Source organism: Musa acuminata, chromosome BXJ1-10 (genome assembly GCF_036884655.1).
Source record: "Musa acuminata AAA Group cultivar baxijiao chromosome BXJ1-10, Cavendish_Baxijiao_AAA, whole genome shotgun sequence".
Classification (NCBI taxonomy): domain Eukaryota; kingdom Viridiplantae; phylum Streptophyta; class Magnoliopsida; order Zingiberales; family Musaceae; genus Musa; species Musa acuminata.
Genome location: NC_088336.1, coordinates 19,370,001 through 19,386,620, shown reverse-complemented (window position 1 = coordinate 19,386,620; position 16,620 = coordinate 19,370,001). Strand labels below are relative to the sequence as shown.

General features: G+C 32.5%; 1 protein-coding gene, 1 non-coding gene and 1 pseudogene across 2 annotated transcripts; 2 read left to right on the top strand and 1 right to left on the bottom strand.

Moving 5' to 3' along the window:
* Positions 1–2,425: 2,425 nt before the first annotated feature.
* Positions 2,426–5,460, top strand: LOC135595349 (UDP-N-acetylmuramoyl-L-alanyl-D-glutamate--2,6-diaminopimelate ligase MurE homolog, chloroplastic-like). Its single transcript, XM_065086161.1, has 4 exons — positions 2,426–4,064; positions 4,718–4,834; positions 4,970–5,145; positions 5,276–5,460. The coding sequence occupies exons 1-4, from the start codon at positions 2,486–2,488 to the stop codon at positions 5,378–5,380; spliced, it is 1,977 nt and encodes a 658-aa protein (XP_064942233.1). The 5' UTR covers positions 2,426–2,485; the 3' UTR covers positions 5,381–5,460.
* Positions 5,461–5,513: 53 nt separating this feature from the next.
* On the bottom strand, positions 5,514–6,309 carry LOC135595350 (uncharacterized; annotated as a pseudogene).
* Positions 6,310–10,596: 4,287 nt separating this feature from the next.
* Positions 10,597–10,678, top strand: TRNAS-AGA (transfer RNA serine (anticodon AGA)). Its single transcript has one exon. It is a non-coding gene; the product is annotated as a tRNA-Ser (tRNA).
* The last annotated feature ends 5,942 nt before the right edge of the window (positions 10,679–16,620 follow it).

Sequence of the window (16,620 nt, the reverse complement as noted above, 5' to 3'; positions counted from 1 at the left end):
TGGATCTGAGGTGACTTCGAAGTGGGTTTGAGGTAAGTTCAAGATTCCATCTACATAAAGATCAAGGTCAGGGGAGTTTTTTCGACCTGATCACTCTGACGCTCGAGTTACTAATCCGAGATTCCTAAATGTAACCTCGAGTAGTTCGAGAAAAGAAAGAGTCTTTCCCTTATTTTCTTATTTAGAATATGTTTTTATACGTTGAAGAAGGGAAATACAATTTTCATTCTCATAAAAGAAGAGAAGGGGGTTTATGTTTGTAATAAAAGAAGAGAAGAAAATTTATAATTACCTTCCTTCCACAATGAATACGAAGTTTATGTTTCTCTGCATTGAATCTTTATATATGATGAATGATGATTTGGATGACATGTGACAACCACGTGTTAGCTGATGATAGATTCTCTCTCAAAGTTGAGCACATATTAGTATAAAATTATATAAGAGTGTTAATATAAAACTATAATATCTAAAATTTATAATTATTTAAATATACATTTATATTTGATTGTAAATAAAGTTATTTTTATGAATATTTAAAGTAAAATGAGGGCATGAGTTGATATGTTTATCTCGATTGTAGAATTATTTTAATTAATTTTTTTAGTTTAAATAAACATCCTTGCAAAGTTTAGAAATCATATATTCTTCATTATGAAATGTTGATATGGGTATCCCCTATATGTCACTGTGGTTTATATTCACTGAAAATAACTCTGATCAATCAAATCTAATCATTATTAATATTATATAATTCATTTGACTCAACTAAGTATATAAAATATGAAATATATATGATATCAGTACTATTTTTAGGATCATAAATCGTGTGTTATTCTTATAATTTAGATCAACTACCTCATATATGTAATTTAGATCGACTAAACTAAGAATGAATTATATATATATATATATATATTCATTCATCTGTGACAGAAAACTTAGATGCATTGAGCCTTTTTAAACCTCACATTATCGAGAGTCTAATGCATTGAGTATATATATATATATATATATATATATATATATATATATATATATATATATATATATATATTTTACATGAACTAGTGTTGCATATTGATGAGTATTGATAAACTTATATATTGTATTAAGTCAATAAGAAAATATATTTTATTTTTTGATTTCTCATTGACTATTTAGAGAATCTATTGTACTTAATCAATATATGTCAAAGGACAATTAATTTTTGGAAGGTGTAAATTATTGAAATGATTACCAATTAGAAAAACATTTGTAGTTTTCTATTTCAAACATAATAGGATAATATTATGATACTATATAGATTATATGGATCTATTAGTAATAACTTGAATTTAAACATCCCTAGATTTTCAATAGAAAATACTAAATAAAAAATAAGATAATAAAAAATTTTACAAATTTGAAAGTTGAAATATCCATTATGTGGATATATATATATACACACGTATGCATACGTATACGTGCATACGTATACATACACATATACATATATATACATATATATACATATATATATATACATATATACATATATATATATACATATATACATATATATATATACATATATACATATATATATATACATATATATATATATACATATATATACATATATACATATATATATACACACTTTTTCTCATATTAAAGGAGAAATTTTATCGTAACAACAATACTTGTCAAACATATGAATTGGCATGACTATGGAAGCATGTAATTAATATGCTTAAATAACAATCCACCTTTTAATCTAAATAAATTAGATATGACATATTTACTTTGCATATTGATTGAGCATAGGAATGTGTTTGATGCATGAAAAAAAAATTGAAGTATTACCTCAATAAAGTAATTTACTCCAGAAAAATCAACAATCTAATTAATGCTTTTATGTTAGTAATTCCTTGTTCATCATGGATGTCATAGAGTATCAACTTTATGACCTCATAATGCTTTGTTAATTTGAAAATTACTTTTTTAGCCAATAAAATGTAAAGATAAGAAAAATAAAAGGTAAGAATGTAATTTTATTTACCAATTAAGTAATTACTCCTATATTTCTTACACGTGTCAGACCTATAATCACATGTCGCGTTGTCATGACTGCCATATCGTGAATAGTACATTCAGACTGCTCATCTATTTTCTGACACGTGTCATAGCCATATGATGCCATGGTGCGTTGTCTTCACTGTCGTGTCGTGAATAGTATATTCAAACAACTCATTTATTTGGATCAGTGGGATTACCTCTACAATATATAATGCATATGCGTGCTGCTCGTGCGTCTTCCTGATCTTGGATGACCCGCTGGCATACATAACCAGTGGAGCCCGAGCCCACGTGTTGGTGATGCTAATTTCGGAAGCGGGCTCCACAAGTGGGGTTTGTGCGAGAGGCGCGGACAGACTCGCCCTGCAGCGCTCGACCATATCTCCCGCCCCATTTCCAACTCGCCCCCAAGGAGAACCTCCCAATGACCTCACCCTCTCTGTGCTCTTCGCCATTCTCTTTCTCCTCCTCTTCTCCTCTCCTCCTTCTCCCATGCTCTCTTTTCTCCCCTTCTCTTCTCTCCCTCCGCCGAGCCGTCGCACCCCACTCCGCCCTGAACATTGGCTCCAAGCTTAGCTATATGTCGCCCAAAAAAGACCGCGCTTTGGCCGCACACGACTCCTCCCGCAACGTCTCGAAGGTGGCTCCGCTCAGTTGCAAAGTCTCTTTCGGGCGTCGCGACATTAGCTCGGAGGAAGGATCCCGTGAAGAAAGTCCGACCGGATTGCAGGAAAAGGAGACACCTTTGGGGAAATCGACCTATGGTGATCGCACAATGCTGTCATCTTTTGGCCCTCCTCTTGATTCCTTCGGGAATTATGATGCAGGGGTGTCAGAAACCAAGTTCCAGATGACTCTCGCTGAGCTCCTCGAGAAGAGCGGAGTCACCCCCACGGCGATTTACGGGGATCTAGACGCCTTGATCACTGGAGTTCAGGACGACTCTAGGGAGGTCTGCCAGGGGGATCTCTTCATCTCCTGTGTCGGATCGAAGACGGATGGCCACTTGTATCTTGCCGAGGCTTGTAACCGAGGAGCTGTAGCACTGGTGGTAGGCGAAGAGAGTGTTAAAGCTCAAATCTTGCGCTGCGGCTGCAAGGCTGTCGTCGTAGTGAATTCTACCGATTCAGCGCTGCCTGTTATTGCTGCTACATTCTATGGGCATCCGTCGAGGAGCCTCTTTGTGGTCGGTGTCACGGGAACGAACGGTAAGACGACGACGACCAATTTGGTTAGATCTATCTTCGAGACAATGGGGTACGGAACAGGGCTGTTTGGCACCGTATGCTTCTTCATTAATGGAGATGAGATGCTGGAAGCTTCCCGAACGACCCCCGACGCCGTGCCAGCCCAGAGACTGATGGCGAAGATGGTTCGCTCTGGTACCAAGGCACTCGTCATGGAGACTTCTTCCGAGGGGCTGGAGCAGGGGAGGTGCAATGAGCTAGACTTCAACGTAGCAGTCTTCACGAACCTCACCAGGGACCATCTCGACTTCCATGGGACCATGGAGGCGTACAAGAAGAGCAAAGGCAAGCTCTTTGCGAAGATGGTCGACCCCAACAGGCACAGGAAGGTTGTGAACATCGATGACCCAAATGCTCCATACTTCATCGATCACGGGAATGCAGATGTTCCACTCGTTACATTTGGAATGCAGAACGAGAACGCCGACGTCTACCCTCTAAAGTCCGAGCTTTCATTGTTCAAGACTAAGGTTTGGGTGAGCACGCCAAAGGGGGCACTAGAGATCAACACAGGGATGCTTGGGAGGTATAACATCTACAACATCCTCGCAGCCGTTGCTGTTGGGATTGCTGTCGGCCTGAAGCTGGAGGACATCGTGAGGGGAATCGAGGCGGTGAAAGGGGTTGCCGGCAGGTTTGAGTTAATTGACGAGGGGCAGCCTTTCGCCGTGATTGTAGACTATGCACACACACCCGATGCTGTGTGTAGACTTCTGGATGCTGTCCGAGAACTCAACCCACGAAGAGTTATCACTGGTATACCAATTCATGCTTTACTTTCAGCACATTCTGCAGATTATCATACTGAATGAACATTTCAACTTACCTGATTCAGTGCTCGGTAATTGATCGTCGAAAACTTAATTGCTTGGTTTAGATTCTAATATTTTCTTCCCTATATGTGCTAAAGAGAGGTCTCAATTGCATGGCATTTTTGCTAGGTCCTAAAATTGGAAGTCAGCTGATTGATCTGACTTCCAATTTTATGATAATTCCATCAAATGCTTGTAAGCATAAAATCTGTAATCATGCTGTCTGTAATGCGGAAAAACTTTTATGCTAAGATTGAAATCAAATAAATTAGATCTGACAATATTACAATGCGTACCTTTTTCTTGTTGTTAAAAAAACAAGTTGTCCGTGAACTTTCAGAAAAACCTGCTCAAAACTCTCATGTAGCATTTGAGCATACGAAGATTGGCACCAAAAGTTCTTCTATAGTTGCAACATCTCAAGTTCAGCACTTTTGTGTCTTTTTTATGTTGGGAATCCAAAACACAATTCATAAGTGTATTTTCACAAGAAGGAAGTTAAAGATCAGAAAAGTGGCTAACCATAGTTTTATCCTAGCAATACTAGTTGTTGTAGGGTGATTTGATGCATGCCGATAGTTAATGTTTCGCTTCTAGTCTTTGGATGTGGCGGAGAAAGAGATCGGGGGAAGAGGCCGCTGATGACAAAAATTGCAGCTGATAAAAGTGATGTGGTTATTCTGACATCAGACAATCCAAGGAACGAAGATCCATGTATGTATTCTGTATGTTATATGCCAATTTGGTTTGTCATATATTTCTGAAAGCAATGCAACACCTATTGGCCGTATGCCTTTGTTGTTATTCAGATATAATAACTTCTAAAACATGCTTCGATGACATTGCTAGCGACAATCTTGGATGACATGCTAGCTGGTGTTGGATACACAATGCAAGAGTCCTCATCACCCGGCGGAAGCAAAATCTATCCAAAGCTTCCAAATGGCTGTACACTCTTAGTAAATGAGGACAGAAGAGTAGCCCTGCAAGCTGCCATTGCCATGGGAAAGGAAGGAGATATCATTGTAACTCTCTTCTTCTGACCCTTGGTCACAGTATTCTCAAACCTTTCTCTCTCTTGTTAGACAAAGGATATGTGTAACTCAATTTCAGCTTCTAGTACTTTGGACTGAAGACTATGATGTGATGCTGCAGGTTGTTGCTGGCAAAGGCCACGAGACATATCAAATTGAGGGTGATACAAGGAAGTTCTTCGACGATAGAGTTGAATGCCGACAAGCGCTGCGTCAAAGTATGTGAGATGTGTCAAGCATGAAAGTGAAATTTCTTTGGCGATATAATGTCATTTTTAGGAATAGCAAAGGCAGAAAATTCCGAGTTAATGTGTCCTAATTCTTTTGGCTGCTGTTGCAAATTGAAAAGTATGTCGCTTCTATCGGTATTCTTTAGATAAACTTTTTTTTTGAACATTCAAAGTTCAGTTGGAACGTTACAGTCTCTCTCTCTCTCTCTCTCTTTTTATCTCCTTCCCCGCTCTGCTGCACCGCGGTATTGGCTTCACTCTTCCGAAGAAGCGCCTCGCACTTACCCCAACCTCTCGCTCGTTTTCGCTACTCTCTCTCTCTCTCCTCCCTCTTCCCTGCTCCTTAGCTCGCAGGAAGAATCCCATGGAGAAGGTCCGACCAAATTGCAGGAAAAGGAGGCACCTTAGGACGGTGAATCCACACGTCAAGATCACAACAAGTGGCTATGATATTACTGTGCTTGCAGTGTACCTTCGCCAGCTGCGAGATTGAAGTAGAGGTTGACTATGTTGGGGCAGCCACGGAAGCACTCCGAGGAGCACAGCTTCCGCCGGAAGTTAGCGTCCAGCAACGAGTCCGACGATATCCCGACGGTTCTCCGATCGAGGCCGCACGCCGCGATGCACCCTTCCGTCTCGACCCAGTCGACGAACCCCTCGGCGCCGATCTACGACGTGGCGCACGCGTAGGCGCCCCCGGCGTTCCTCTCCAGCACGCAGCGCATTCCCGACGACGACACCGCGTAGGCGCAGGCGCTCGCGTCCAAGCGCTCGCACTCCACGCCGGCCCCTGCGAAGCAAGTCCAAACGTCATCGAGTAGATTGCGTGCAGGTTTCGTGACGACGAGATCGAGCTTGCACCTTGCGCTTTCGACATGGAGAAGATGAGCACCAAAGCGAGGGTTATGGAAGACCAGAAGGCCATTGCTTTGCCGAGGCCGAGAACCAAAGGGTGTCAGCGCAATGGCGTTGTAGTTTTAGGGCTATCTATATAGATAGATCGGTATATGAGTAAGCCATGGAGAAAGGTGTCGAGTTTACTTTAAGGGAAAGGAATTCTGTTGCGGATTGGTCAAAGCATGCATGTGGCGCTCCCAAGCGTTGACTAAGGGGGGTGGGTTTCTTTGCTGCCCAAAGGAACAATGAGCTTGGATTACTCGATAACCAAGTAAAAGAAGTGAGAATTGAAATCGGATTACTTACTACAAGTCGCTAAAGAAGTGTAGTTGACTTCTGTAGTATATGCTATTTATATGAAACCTCTGCATTTCATTCATTATTTGGGAAAAATCGAGTGGGCAAAGTAAACTCTTTTATCGATAGAATATGCTAGAGTCAAATGGCGTGAAATAGCTTCCCGATTCGATTGGCTATAAATATGGTTGCTTTTAGGATTGAGATCAAGCTGAGATTGCCGTTGCTACAAGAAATATATTGACGAACCCCTTTGCTTATGCTTCATGTAGGTGGAGCTACAATGCATAATTTGACTTTGAAGAGTATATATATATATATATATATATAATTTTCTACCAAAATATATTTCTAAACCATTATAATAGAAACATAAATGGAAACAAAAATTGTGTATCTCCTATTGTTATCAAGAATTTTAGCAATGGTTTCTTTTTGTATCTTGGTATTTCTTGGCTCAAAACTCTCGCTTTAGATGGTATATGAAATCCTTTAGACTTGAGAGTGATATTGAGCCTAAAGACCAAAACCCTCGTTTATATAGACATTCTCCCATCAAAAACATTTATTATCACGAACTTCATAACGTTCAAGAATTAATTCAAATTTATAACGTTTGGACTATAATAAATTTTTTTAATAATATTAAATATAATATTTAATAATAATAATTTAAAAAATTAAAATATTTAAACCACAATAAATGAAGAAATTGATGGTAATGAATGATGAACTTAATGAGAACGGTTACATTCTCTCACTTGATATATATGCTTACCTTAATAATTTAAATTAATCTTTATCGAATAAATATATACATAACCGTTTAATATATGCATAGTGTCTTTAGGATAGCCTTGGTTGGAACTCGATTTAATATATACATAACCATTTTTAGTACTTTAGTCTATAAGAACATAGGAAGATTGGAGTTGCTAAGCATACTCCGCACCATGTCAAATAATGTTCGGTTTTTTTTTTTCTGCAACACCATTCTAGTATAGAAAATTAAGCATAGTATATTGGGTAACAATCACATATTCTTGAATAAACTTAGCAAAAGAACTAGGTATTTGTCTATTTTCAGTATATCTACCATAATATTCTTCACCTATATCTGATCTCATAATTTTAATTTACTTACCACATTGGTTTTCAATTTCAGCCTTAAAGATTTTGAAAGCATCAAATACTTCATTTTTGTTATAAAGCAAATAGATATACATATATCGTGAGTAATCATCTATAAAGGATATAAATTTGTGACTATGTGTGCACATGTCTGAACAACATATATCAGTATGAATTATCACTAATATGTTTGAACTCTTATTAGCACATTTTTTGGACTTGTTGGTCTGCTTTCCTTTAATACAGTCCACACAAGTTTTAAAATTAGTAAAATCAAGAGTATACCCCATCATTAACTAATCTCTTAATTCTCTCTATAGAGATATGTCATAATCTCCGATGTCATAACATAGAGGAGTCATCATTAATATTACACCTTTTAGTACAAGCATGAACATACATTGAACTTTGAGTGTCATCATTTTGTAAGAAAATACGATAAAGACCATTAGACAAAATACCTTTCCTAACACAATCAGATTTATATAATAAACGACATGACGTGTCTTGAAAATTAAAGGAATATCCAACTAGTCTGGAAACAAAAATTAAGTTTTATGAGAAACTTGGTACATAAAAGATCCTTTCCAATTTTAAAATAAAACTATTACTTAAAGTTAAAATGCATATTTTAATTGCCTCCACATGTGAGCCCATCTTATAACCTGATAAGATGCTTTGCTCACTTCTTATTAGCTTTCTTAGGTTTTGCATACCCTGCAAAGAGTTTACAATATAGATTGTTGATCTAGAGTTAATCCACCATGTGTTAATATTAATATTAACCATATTAGATTTATAATACACAAACGAGGTTGGTTTACCTTTTTTTTTCAAGTCATTGTTAGAATTTCATTTATTCCTTCATCATGTATCCCTTCTTTTTATAGAAGAAACACTTTGCTTCTTTTTTAATATGGGGTGATATTTTACATTTTCCCTGTAGATGAGCTTTCTAATTGGCTTGATTTTTATCAATTTTATTCTTCCTACGAGTGGTTACCACTAGCACTCTCACCCAGCTTCATCACTAGCCTCTCTTGCTCTTGAACACACATAGTCATTAATTCATTGATTGATTATTTATCCTTATGTGTATTGTATGAAATCTTAAAAGGTTTATATTGACATGGAAGAGTGTTCAGAATATAATGCACTAAGAAGGATTCTGACATATTAACCTTGAGTTTCTTAAGTTGAACCATAATATCTTGCATTTGCATTATATGCTCACGCACACCCTTTATGTTGATGAGTTTGAGGGATGAGAATTTCATCATTAGGATACTTACTAATGCCTTTTTCAAAATGACGAATTACTCATCGGTAACTTGTAGCAAGTCTCGGACCTTCTTATGTTGATTAACAAAACCACGTATACCAGCAGTTATCTTAGTCTCGATAAACATCACATTGAGCCGATTGGATCGCTCCCATCACTCATATAACGCAACCTCAATTGGAGTACTAGTATTAGTGACTATAAGTAGTTCGTCTTTCCTAATAGCATAATCAATATATATCGACCTTAAATTGAGAAGAATTCTCTACTTTCATATCTTATAGTTATCACCCATAAGTTCAGGAATGTCACATTCAATATAAAAAAAATTAACAGTTTGAGAAACTACATAAAATCAAATATGTTTATGTCAAAATTTTAGGCTTAATAGTTTAAATTACATATTTTACCAATGTGAAATATGCAAAAAGATGAATCTCATAATATTAAAATTGATTACGGGCTAAATTTTTAATTCAAATAGTTTCAAATAGTCTTTATAATAAAACTATCAAATTATATTCCAATTCATAATCTTTATGGGTAAATTATGAAAATAATATGATATTTTATCCTGATTAATTATATAAATATAATAAAAGATCCTATGGGATAATAATTATTATATTAAATATATTCAGACAAAATATTATATCTAATTACTTATGTGATCCTTATTTTAATTTTATATATAATTTTAATTAATTAATGATGCTATGACTAATTCCTAATTAATTAAGATTATATGAGTCACTAGACATTTTGAACATATAAAATTAGCTCATAAGCATGAATTAATATAACCAAATATTCATACATAATATGAGCATTTTATCGACTAAAAATATTGAAAATGTTATATCTTTATTATTTTCAACATGAAATATATCAAGAAGTTTAAAAAAGAAACCAAAATAAAGCCATATTCATGATATAAAAAATGAAAACTCTTTCATATCAAGACAGAGATTAATGGCTCAGATACCAACTATCAGAAATTTTAATACCAAAATGTGTTTTTAAACTATTATAAGAGAAACATAAGAAAACTAATGCAAAAACAAAAATTGTATACGTCCAGCCATTGTTGTGAAGAATTTTAGCAATGATTTTTCTTTATATTTTGATACTTCTCGACTCAGAACTCCCACTTTAAATGATATAGGAAATCCTTTACACTTAATATTAAGCACAAGGATAAAAATCCTCGTTTATATAGACGTTCTTACGTCGAGAACATTTATTATCACGAGATTCATAACGTTGAAGAATTAATTTAAATTTATAACATTTAGATCATAATAAAAATTTTTAATTTTATTTAATAATAACAGTTACAATGAAAAATCAAAATATTTAAACCACAATAAATGAAGAAATTGATGATAACGAATAATAAACTTAATAAGAACGGTTACATATTAACCTTATATTTACATAAATAAATACCAAAAATCACGAGGGATACGGCATGCAAATTTGGACATTAGAAATTTGAGATAATACAGAGTCTGAAGGGTCGAGCTATCATGACTGGAATAGAAAAGGAGAGCGTTTAGAAATATATTCTATATATAATTAGGTAACAGGAAAATATCACGAAATGTGGTCGTGCCGGAGTGGTTATCGGGCATGACTAGAAATCATGTGGGCTCTGCCCGCGCAGGTTCGAATCCTGCCGACCACGTTTATAACATCATATCGAATTCGATTTTGGAATAATATACGCTGTTTGAAGCCATGACGTGATTTGGTAATAGTAATCCGGTTTTCTTAATTAATATTATATTGCATAAATTTTAAAAATTATCTAGAAAAAACTAAGTATGTGTTATTCCTAAGTAAATTATATTTGTATTTTTTTTGGACCACATTATAATTTTTTTAATGAAGACCACAAATTTTCTTAATAAATATAAATATGAATTAAATGTAAATATAAATTTAAAAAAAAAATCAAAAATAAAAATAAGAGAAGAGGATAGATTATATAACTTTGCCCTTACGTCACTAAACTCGGAGGAGAGGAGAAATTACGATGGCGTTGGGAGAGAAGATGAGATAAAGGTGATAACGATCGTGATCACAATCAAATCAAGTCTCATATTTTGATGGAACCGTCGTATCCCTCCCTATCCTAACTTTTATATCTTGATTAAGAGGTCATTCCGAGGTTCTTTTTAGTTATTCCCCTTGAATCATGATGCATAATAAAATTTCTTTTTGTAGTTATTTGGTTAGATCCTTGGGTTTAATTCGTAGTTCTAAATATTAATGATAATTTTTATAAGTTATTTTAGATCTCATTATTACCTAGGTTTGATAAAAAAATACTAAAAATAAAAAAATAAGGTGAAGATTTTTGTGGGATCAAAAGGTTTAAAAGAAATTCCCTTGGATAATTTTAAAGATGTGATAAATAATATAGATTTTATGTCATTCTCCGAAGAAAAAAAAATAAGAACTAATTTTTAACATAGAAGAAGATAAAAGAATAATAAAGTTTATTACTAAATAAAAATATTATTTTAAAGATTTCTTGTACTAAGATAAGAAGAAAAGACTAGTTAAACTTAAAAGATTTTTATGAAGGAGATATATATCCTCCTACATCGTCTAAAGGTATATCATAAAAATTAGATAATACATAAAAATTGTAAAATACAAACCCGAAAAATAGATCTGTTAGTAAAAGAAGATACATCATCAATTATGACGTATTCTCCCAATAATATTCTTATTAATATTAAAAATACCAAAATTATACAAAAGCAAGATTTATACTACGATGCAGATAGTATTGATTTTTATTGGAGTAGATAATTTTATCGGATTACATTATTTTATTTTTATGAGAAGCATAAAAGTATTTTTTACCTCCTTATAAAAAAGAAAAATATTTATAAAGTCGATCATTAAAGATTTAGAAGAAAATGTTACTAATGCTAATATGAGGATCATTATTATTTATGATCTAGAAGCTATAAAAATTAATGAATATTCTATAATAAAGGAGTTAGATATGTATGCAAATAATTATATTGATAAGATTGATTTAGTGTTTAGAGATTGTCAAGAAAGCTAATAAGATTGATTCCAAACAAATAAGAGTTTTATAAGTAATTAAGGTCTATAAGACAAATCGAAAAGTCATTGTTGATTGTGCGACTTCAAATTCTAAAATTTTTAAGAACATAATGTATAATAATAACATCCAATACTTTCCATAATTTTTTTTCCAATCTTTAATTAGGAAATGATGTTGGAATATTAAATCAAACTTTGTTATTAGATATAATTTTGGTTTAAGAGTCTTACTTAAGATTGGAGTTTCTATTATAGCTAAAGTTAAAGTTTTGAGTTTACCTCTCTATTTATAGAGGGCGTAATGTTTTAAATATATAATTGGGAGGAGAAATGAGGTAAAGCAAAAATACATTTATAGATTTGGGGTCTAACAGATTGTAAGTTATCATGCTTAATATGAGTTTTTAGCTTTGAAATCTCTCATCTATTCTCATATATTTAAAGATTTGAATCTTAAAAAATGAAAGCAAATGAAATTTGTGATGCCACCCCCAAGAATCACACTCCGATAAGATTCACAAACAAAACCCTAAAAATTATTAGAAAAACTAACCAAAGAAAAGAATCCCTATCCAAAGAACTACAAACAGGTGAAACCACCAAAGCCTTTAAGCAAACAAATCTAAAGATCTGAACCTAGAAAACATAAATGAAAATGAAAGCAAAAGCAACCAAGAAACCTGCATGCCATGTTCAAAGAACCACATAACCATAAATTAAACCCTAGTATCTAACTAGAAAACCATCAAAAGAAATTTCAATAGATATAAGAGTTCAAGGAAACAATCAAGAAAATCTTGGGAATGACCACTTGATGGAGTGAATGAGATAACAATCGCAAAAACTATAACAATTAAGATGGGGGGGGGATATAAGATTAGGGATATAAGAGTTCCACGTAAATTCAAGGCACAAACATATTAGTCTTCAAGTGCTTGTCCGGATTATCTATCTTGATAAAGTTATCAATTAAGAAAGATAACATTCTCATTGGATAGTATAGATGAACCTCACGATCATTAGGCACAAAGGACACTAGCAAATGGAGATGCAACTTTCCTTGCTAAATGACTTTGCAATGTCACTGATCAGTATATTTTCATTTACGCCAATAACTTATATATCATAATAGATAAATAAAATAAATTTGGGTGCTCTAATAAATCTATCTTTTTAGATTTTAATATTACATAAATATTCTTTCATATTTTATTTTTAATGTTCATCCGATGCCAATCATGATATTACTATTAGCTAGTTGAATTAAAAGAAAATTCATAATTAAAAATAGATAAAGCATCCCTAATATTCAATCATTACTAAATATTAAAAATATCTTTACATAAGATATTAGTATCAATTTGAGTTTCATCATCACTATGTGTGTGCGCGCGTACGTGCACTCTATAATGATAGAGATAATGATAAATATAAATATAAACAAAATTATTGAATAAATCATATTTATGGTCCAATATGTTAAAAGTTGTAATTAAAGGGATAAATATCAAAACTGATATCTACACTCATTTTTATCTCTTTTTTTTTCCTCTTGTGAGACATTGATAAGAGAAAAAATAATAATTATAACATAGTGGACATTAAAAAGAAAAATATAGCTATTAATGAAAAGAAACGAAAGGACTCACAAGTCTTGATGGATAGTTTTATCTGATGCAAATCAATAGATCATTCACATTCTCTCTTTCTTTCTTTCCTTTTTTTTCATGGAAAGTCTGGGATTGAACTTGAACCTCATGTCTTAATTTTTTAGTACTAAACATGTGAGTATGAGGTTCAGAGTTCGATCCCAAAGCTTCCATAAAAAAATATATATATACATATCTCTGAAGCCCTATCTATCCTGTCATAATCATACATGGAGAGAGAGAAAAAGAAATTATTGTACTATCGGGGTAGAATAGAAGTTGGCCTTATATTAATAGAGTAATTAGATGCATTTGCATGCGTACATGCGTAAGAGAGTATATTTTTATTGGATATCTAAAAATATAAATTATGGTAGAAAATTTTCTATGATATTCATGACATAATTTCCTTCCAAATAAAAATTTAGGATTCACCAAAAGAGATCTTTAGATCCATTGCACAAAAAAATAATTTTAAAAGATATACTATTTAGATTACGATTCACAAAATCAAAGTTACCATAGATGGATCCGACTATTTCTCTATAATGTCATATATATGATATTGCCTTCGATATGGGTGCTATATATTTCATAAGAATTATAAAAAAATAATTAGTGAATTTGACAACAAAGATAATTATACTTCTACTCTTGGATGTGTATCACTTAGGTCTTTTTAAGTCTTTTGCCTTTCTATGGGTAATTTTTCCTTCAAGTTCTCATTTTTTAAAAAAATATTATAAAAAATAATAATCAAGTTGAACATATTGGTTAATTTAAAGTTATATAAGTGTTTGAATAAACTATGTAAATGTAACACATGGTTGTACACATAAAATATAAGTAATTTATAATTTATCAATTAGATATTTGGTTGTAAATAAATTCTCAATCTGAAAGTTGAAAGTAAATATTATTAATAAGAATTAGGTTTAGTGTTGTGCAAGCATTAAACATGACAATATATCATTTAACCATTAATTGCATGTCTGGTTCAAATGTATTCTTAATGTCATTAATACTACTAAGTTTTATTGCACCAAACACATGATCTCATTATTTATTCATTATAGGTAATTTCTACTATAGTAAACACTTGTATATAACACTTGTATACATTATATGTCTCTTAGTGCCTTCTGTTAGGGGTCTACTGTTAGCTAATACGTGATAGTTATGTGAGATGCAATTCATCCTATATTTGTTTGTTTATATAAATTTTCTTCTTATTTATTATGATAAGGAAGATAATCATAAACTTCTTTTTCATCCTATAAGGAAGTTAATCTCAAGCTTCATTCTTATCTTTTAAGATGAAAAATATATTATAAATAGTGGGGAGGATTCTCTTTTGGAACAACTCTGAACCATATTTGGGGACTTCGGTTTACTAACCTGAGCATTAAAGAGAACGAGTCGAAAAACCTCCATTGATCTTGGTCTTCGTATAAGTAACATTTTGGGAGTATATGGATCTGGATCACATCAACAATATTTTCTTCTAACATCTTTTATACCCAATTTATGATATATAATAAACAAAAAATTTTCGATTGAATATACTCAAGTCGATGCTAAAAATCTAAGATATGAGAGTGAAGAACAATGGCTTTGGTATTGGTTTTCCACGGGAGGAGTCTCCTAAGTGAGACCGATAAATTAGCTTATAATAATATTCACTAAATATTTTAAGTATAGAAAAACTAACAAATGATTGCTTGTGTCCAAATTTAAATTTAATATGCAATGACACACTATATATATTAAATTTAAATTTATATTAAATTTTATATATATATATATATATAGTGCTAATTAGAAAAGTTAATAGCAAATGTGAGTTGTAGTCTTTGTGAGTGCAAAGCCATTTTAAGTAACTCTTAAACCAATGGTCTGCATTGTTGGGGAGGGAGAGTCTTCTCTTGCATTAGCCATGAGAGGATGAGAATATATGAAGTGATATTTTTAAATCTACTGTGACATTCTTTTATTTATTTATTTATTTTGAAGTTCTAAATTTTAGATAATGTCCTTTCAAAGATTGAAAAACACATTTATATTATTATGAAATATCAAAATTTATATCTTTACATGTCATTGTCAATTAATATGTATTGAAAAAAAAAACTTTGGCTATCCACTTCATCTATATTAATTTATTCTAATTAAATAAGTATATAAGGCATCACTTAAAGAAGATTATAGTGAATGTAAGGTATTATTATAAATTAGAGTTTCAAGTGACATTTAATTTATGGTACCCCAAGGAGATCAGCTATCAAATATGCATAAGTTTTTAGGTTTTAAATGAACGCATGTATAGAATTTAAATCTAGAGAGCTTATGTGATTTTTTTTTTAAATTATTCTCTTATGAATGGGGATTTGTGGTAAGATCATCATAGATCTAAAAAGTAACAGATAAAAGAAGGGAGGATAACAAAAACTCCAACACAAAGACACTAAACTATGAAAATTATGATACAAAAATATTATATATATATATATATAATATTTTTATTAAAACTATTAAATTTATACATAATATTTTTTATATCATAATTTTCATAGATTAGTGAATTTGTGTTGGTGTTTTTTATCCTATCCCCTATATTCTATTATGTATTTTCTGAGTGTTTTACTTGCTGCAAACTAAGTGTTACAAGAAAAAGGATTTCAACCTCAATCCCATAAAGTCTATTAACTGAGTGTTTTACTTGCTGCAAACTAATGAAACCTTCCTTGTTTTCCTTTTTTTCTTTTTCTTTTTTTTGTAATTGAGAGAACTACAATTGGACTTGAGCCTCATATCTCCTTTGTTTATCATACCAATTATGTGAGCATGAGAGTTAGGGTTTGATCCCAAACCTCATATCAAAAAATAATATATA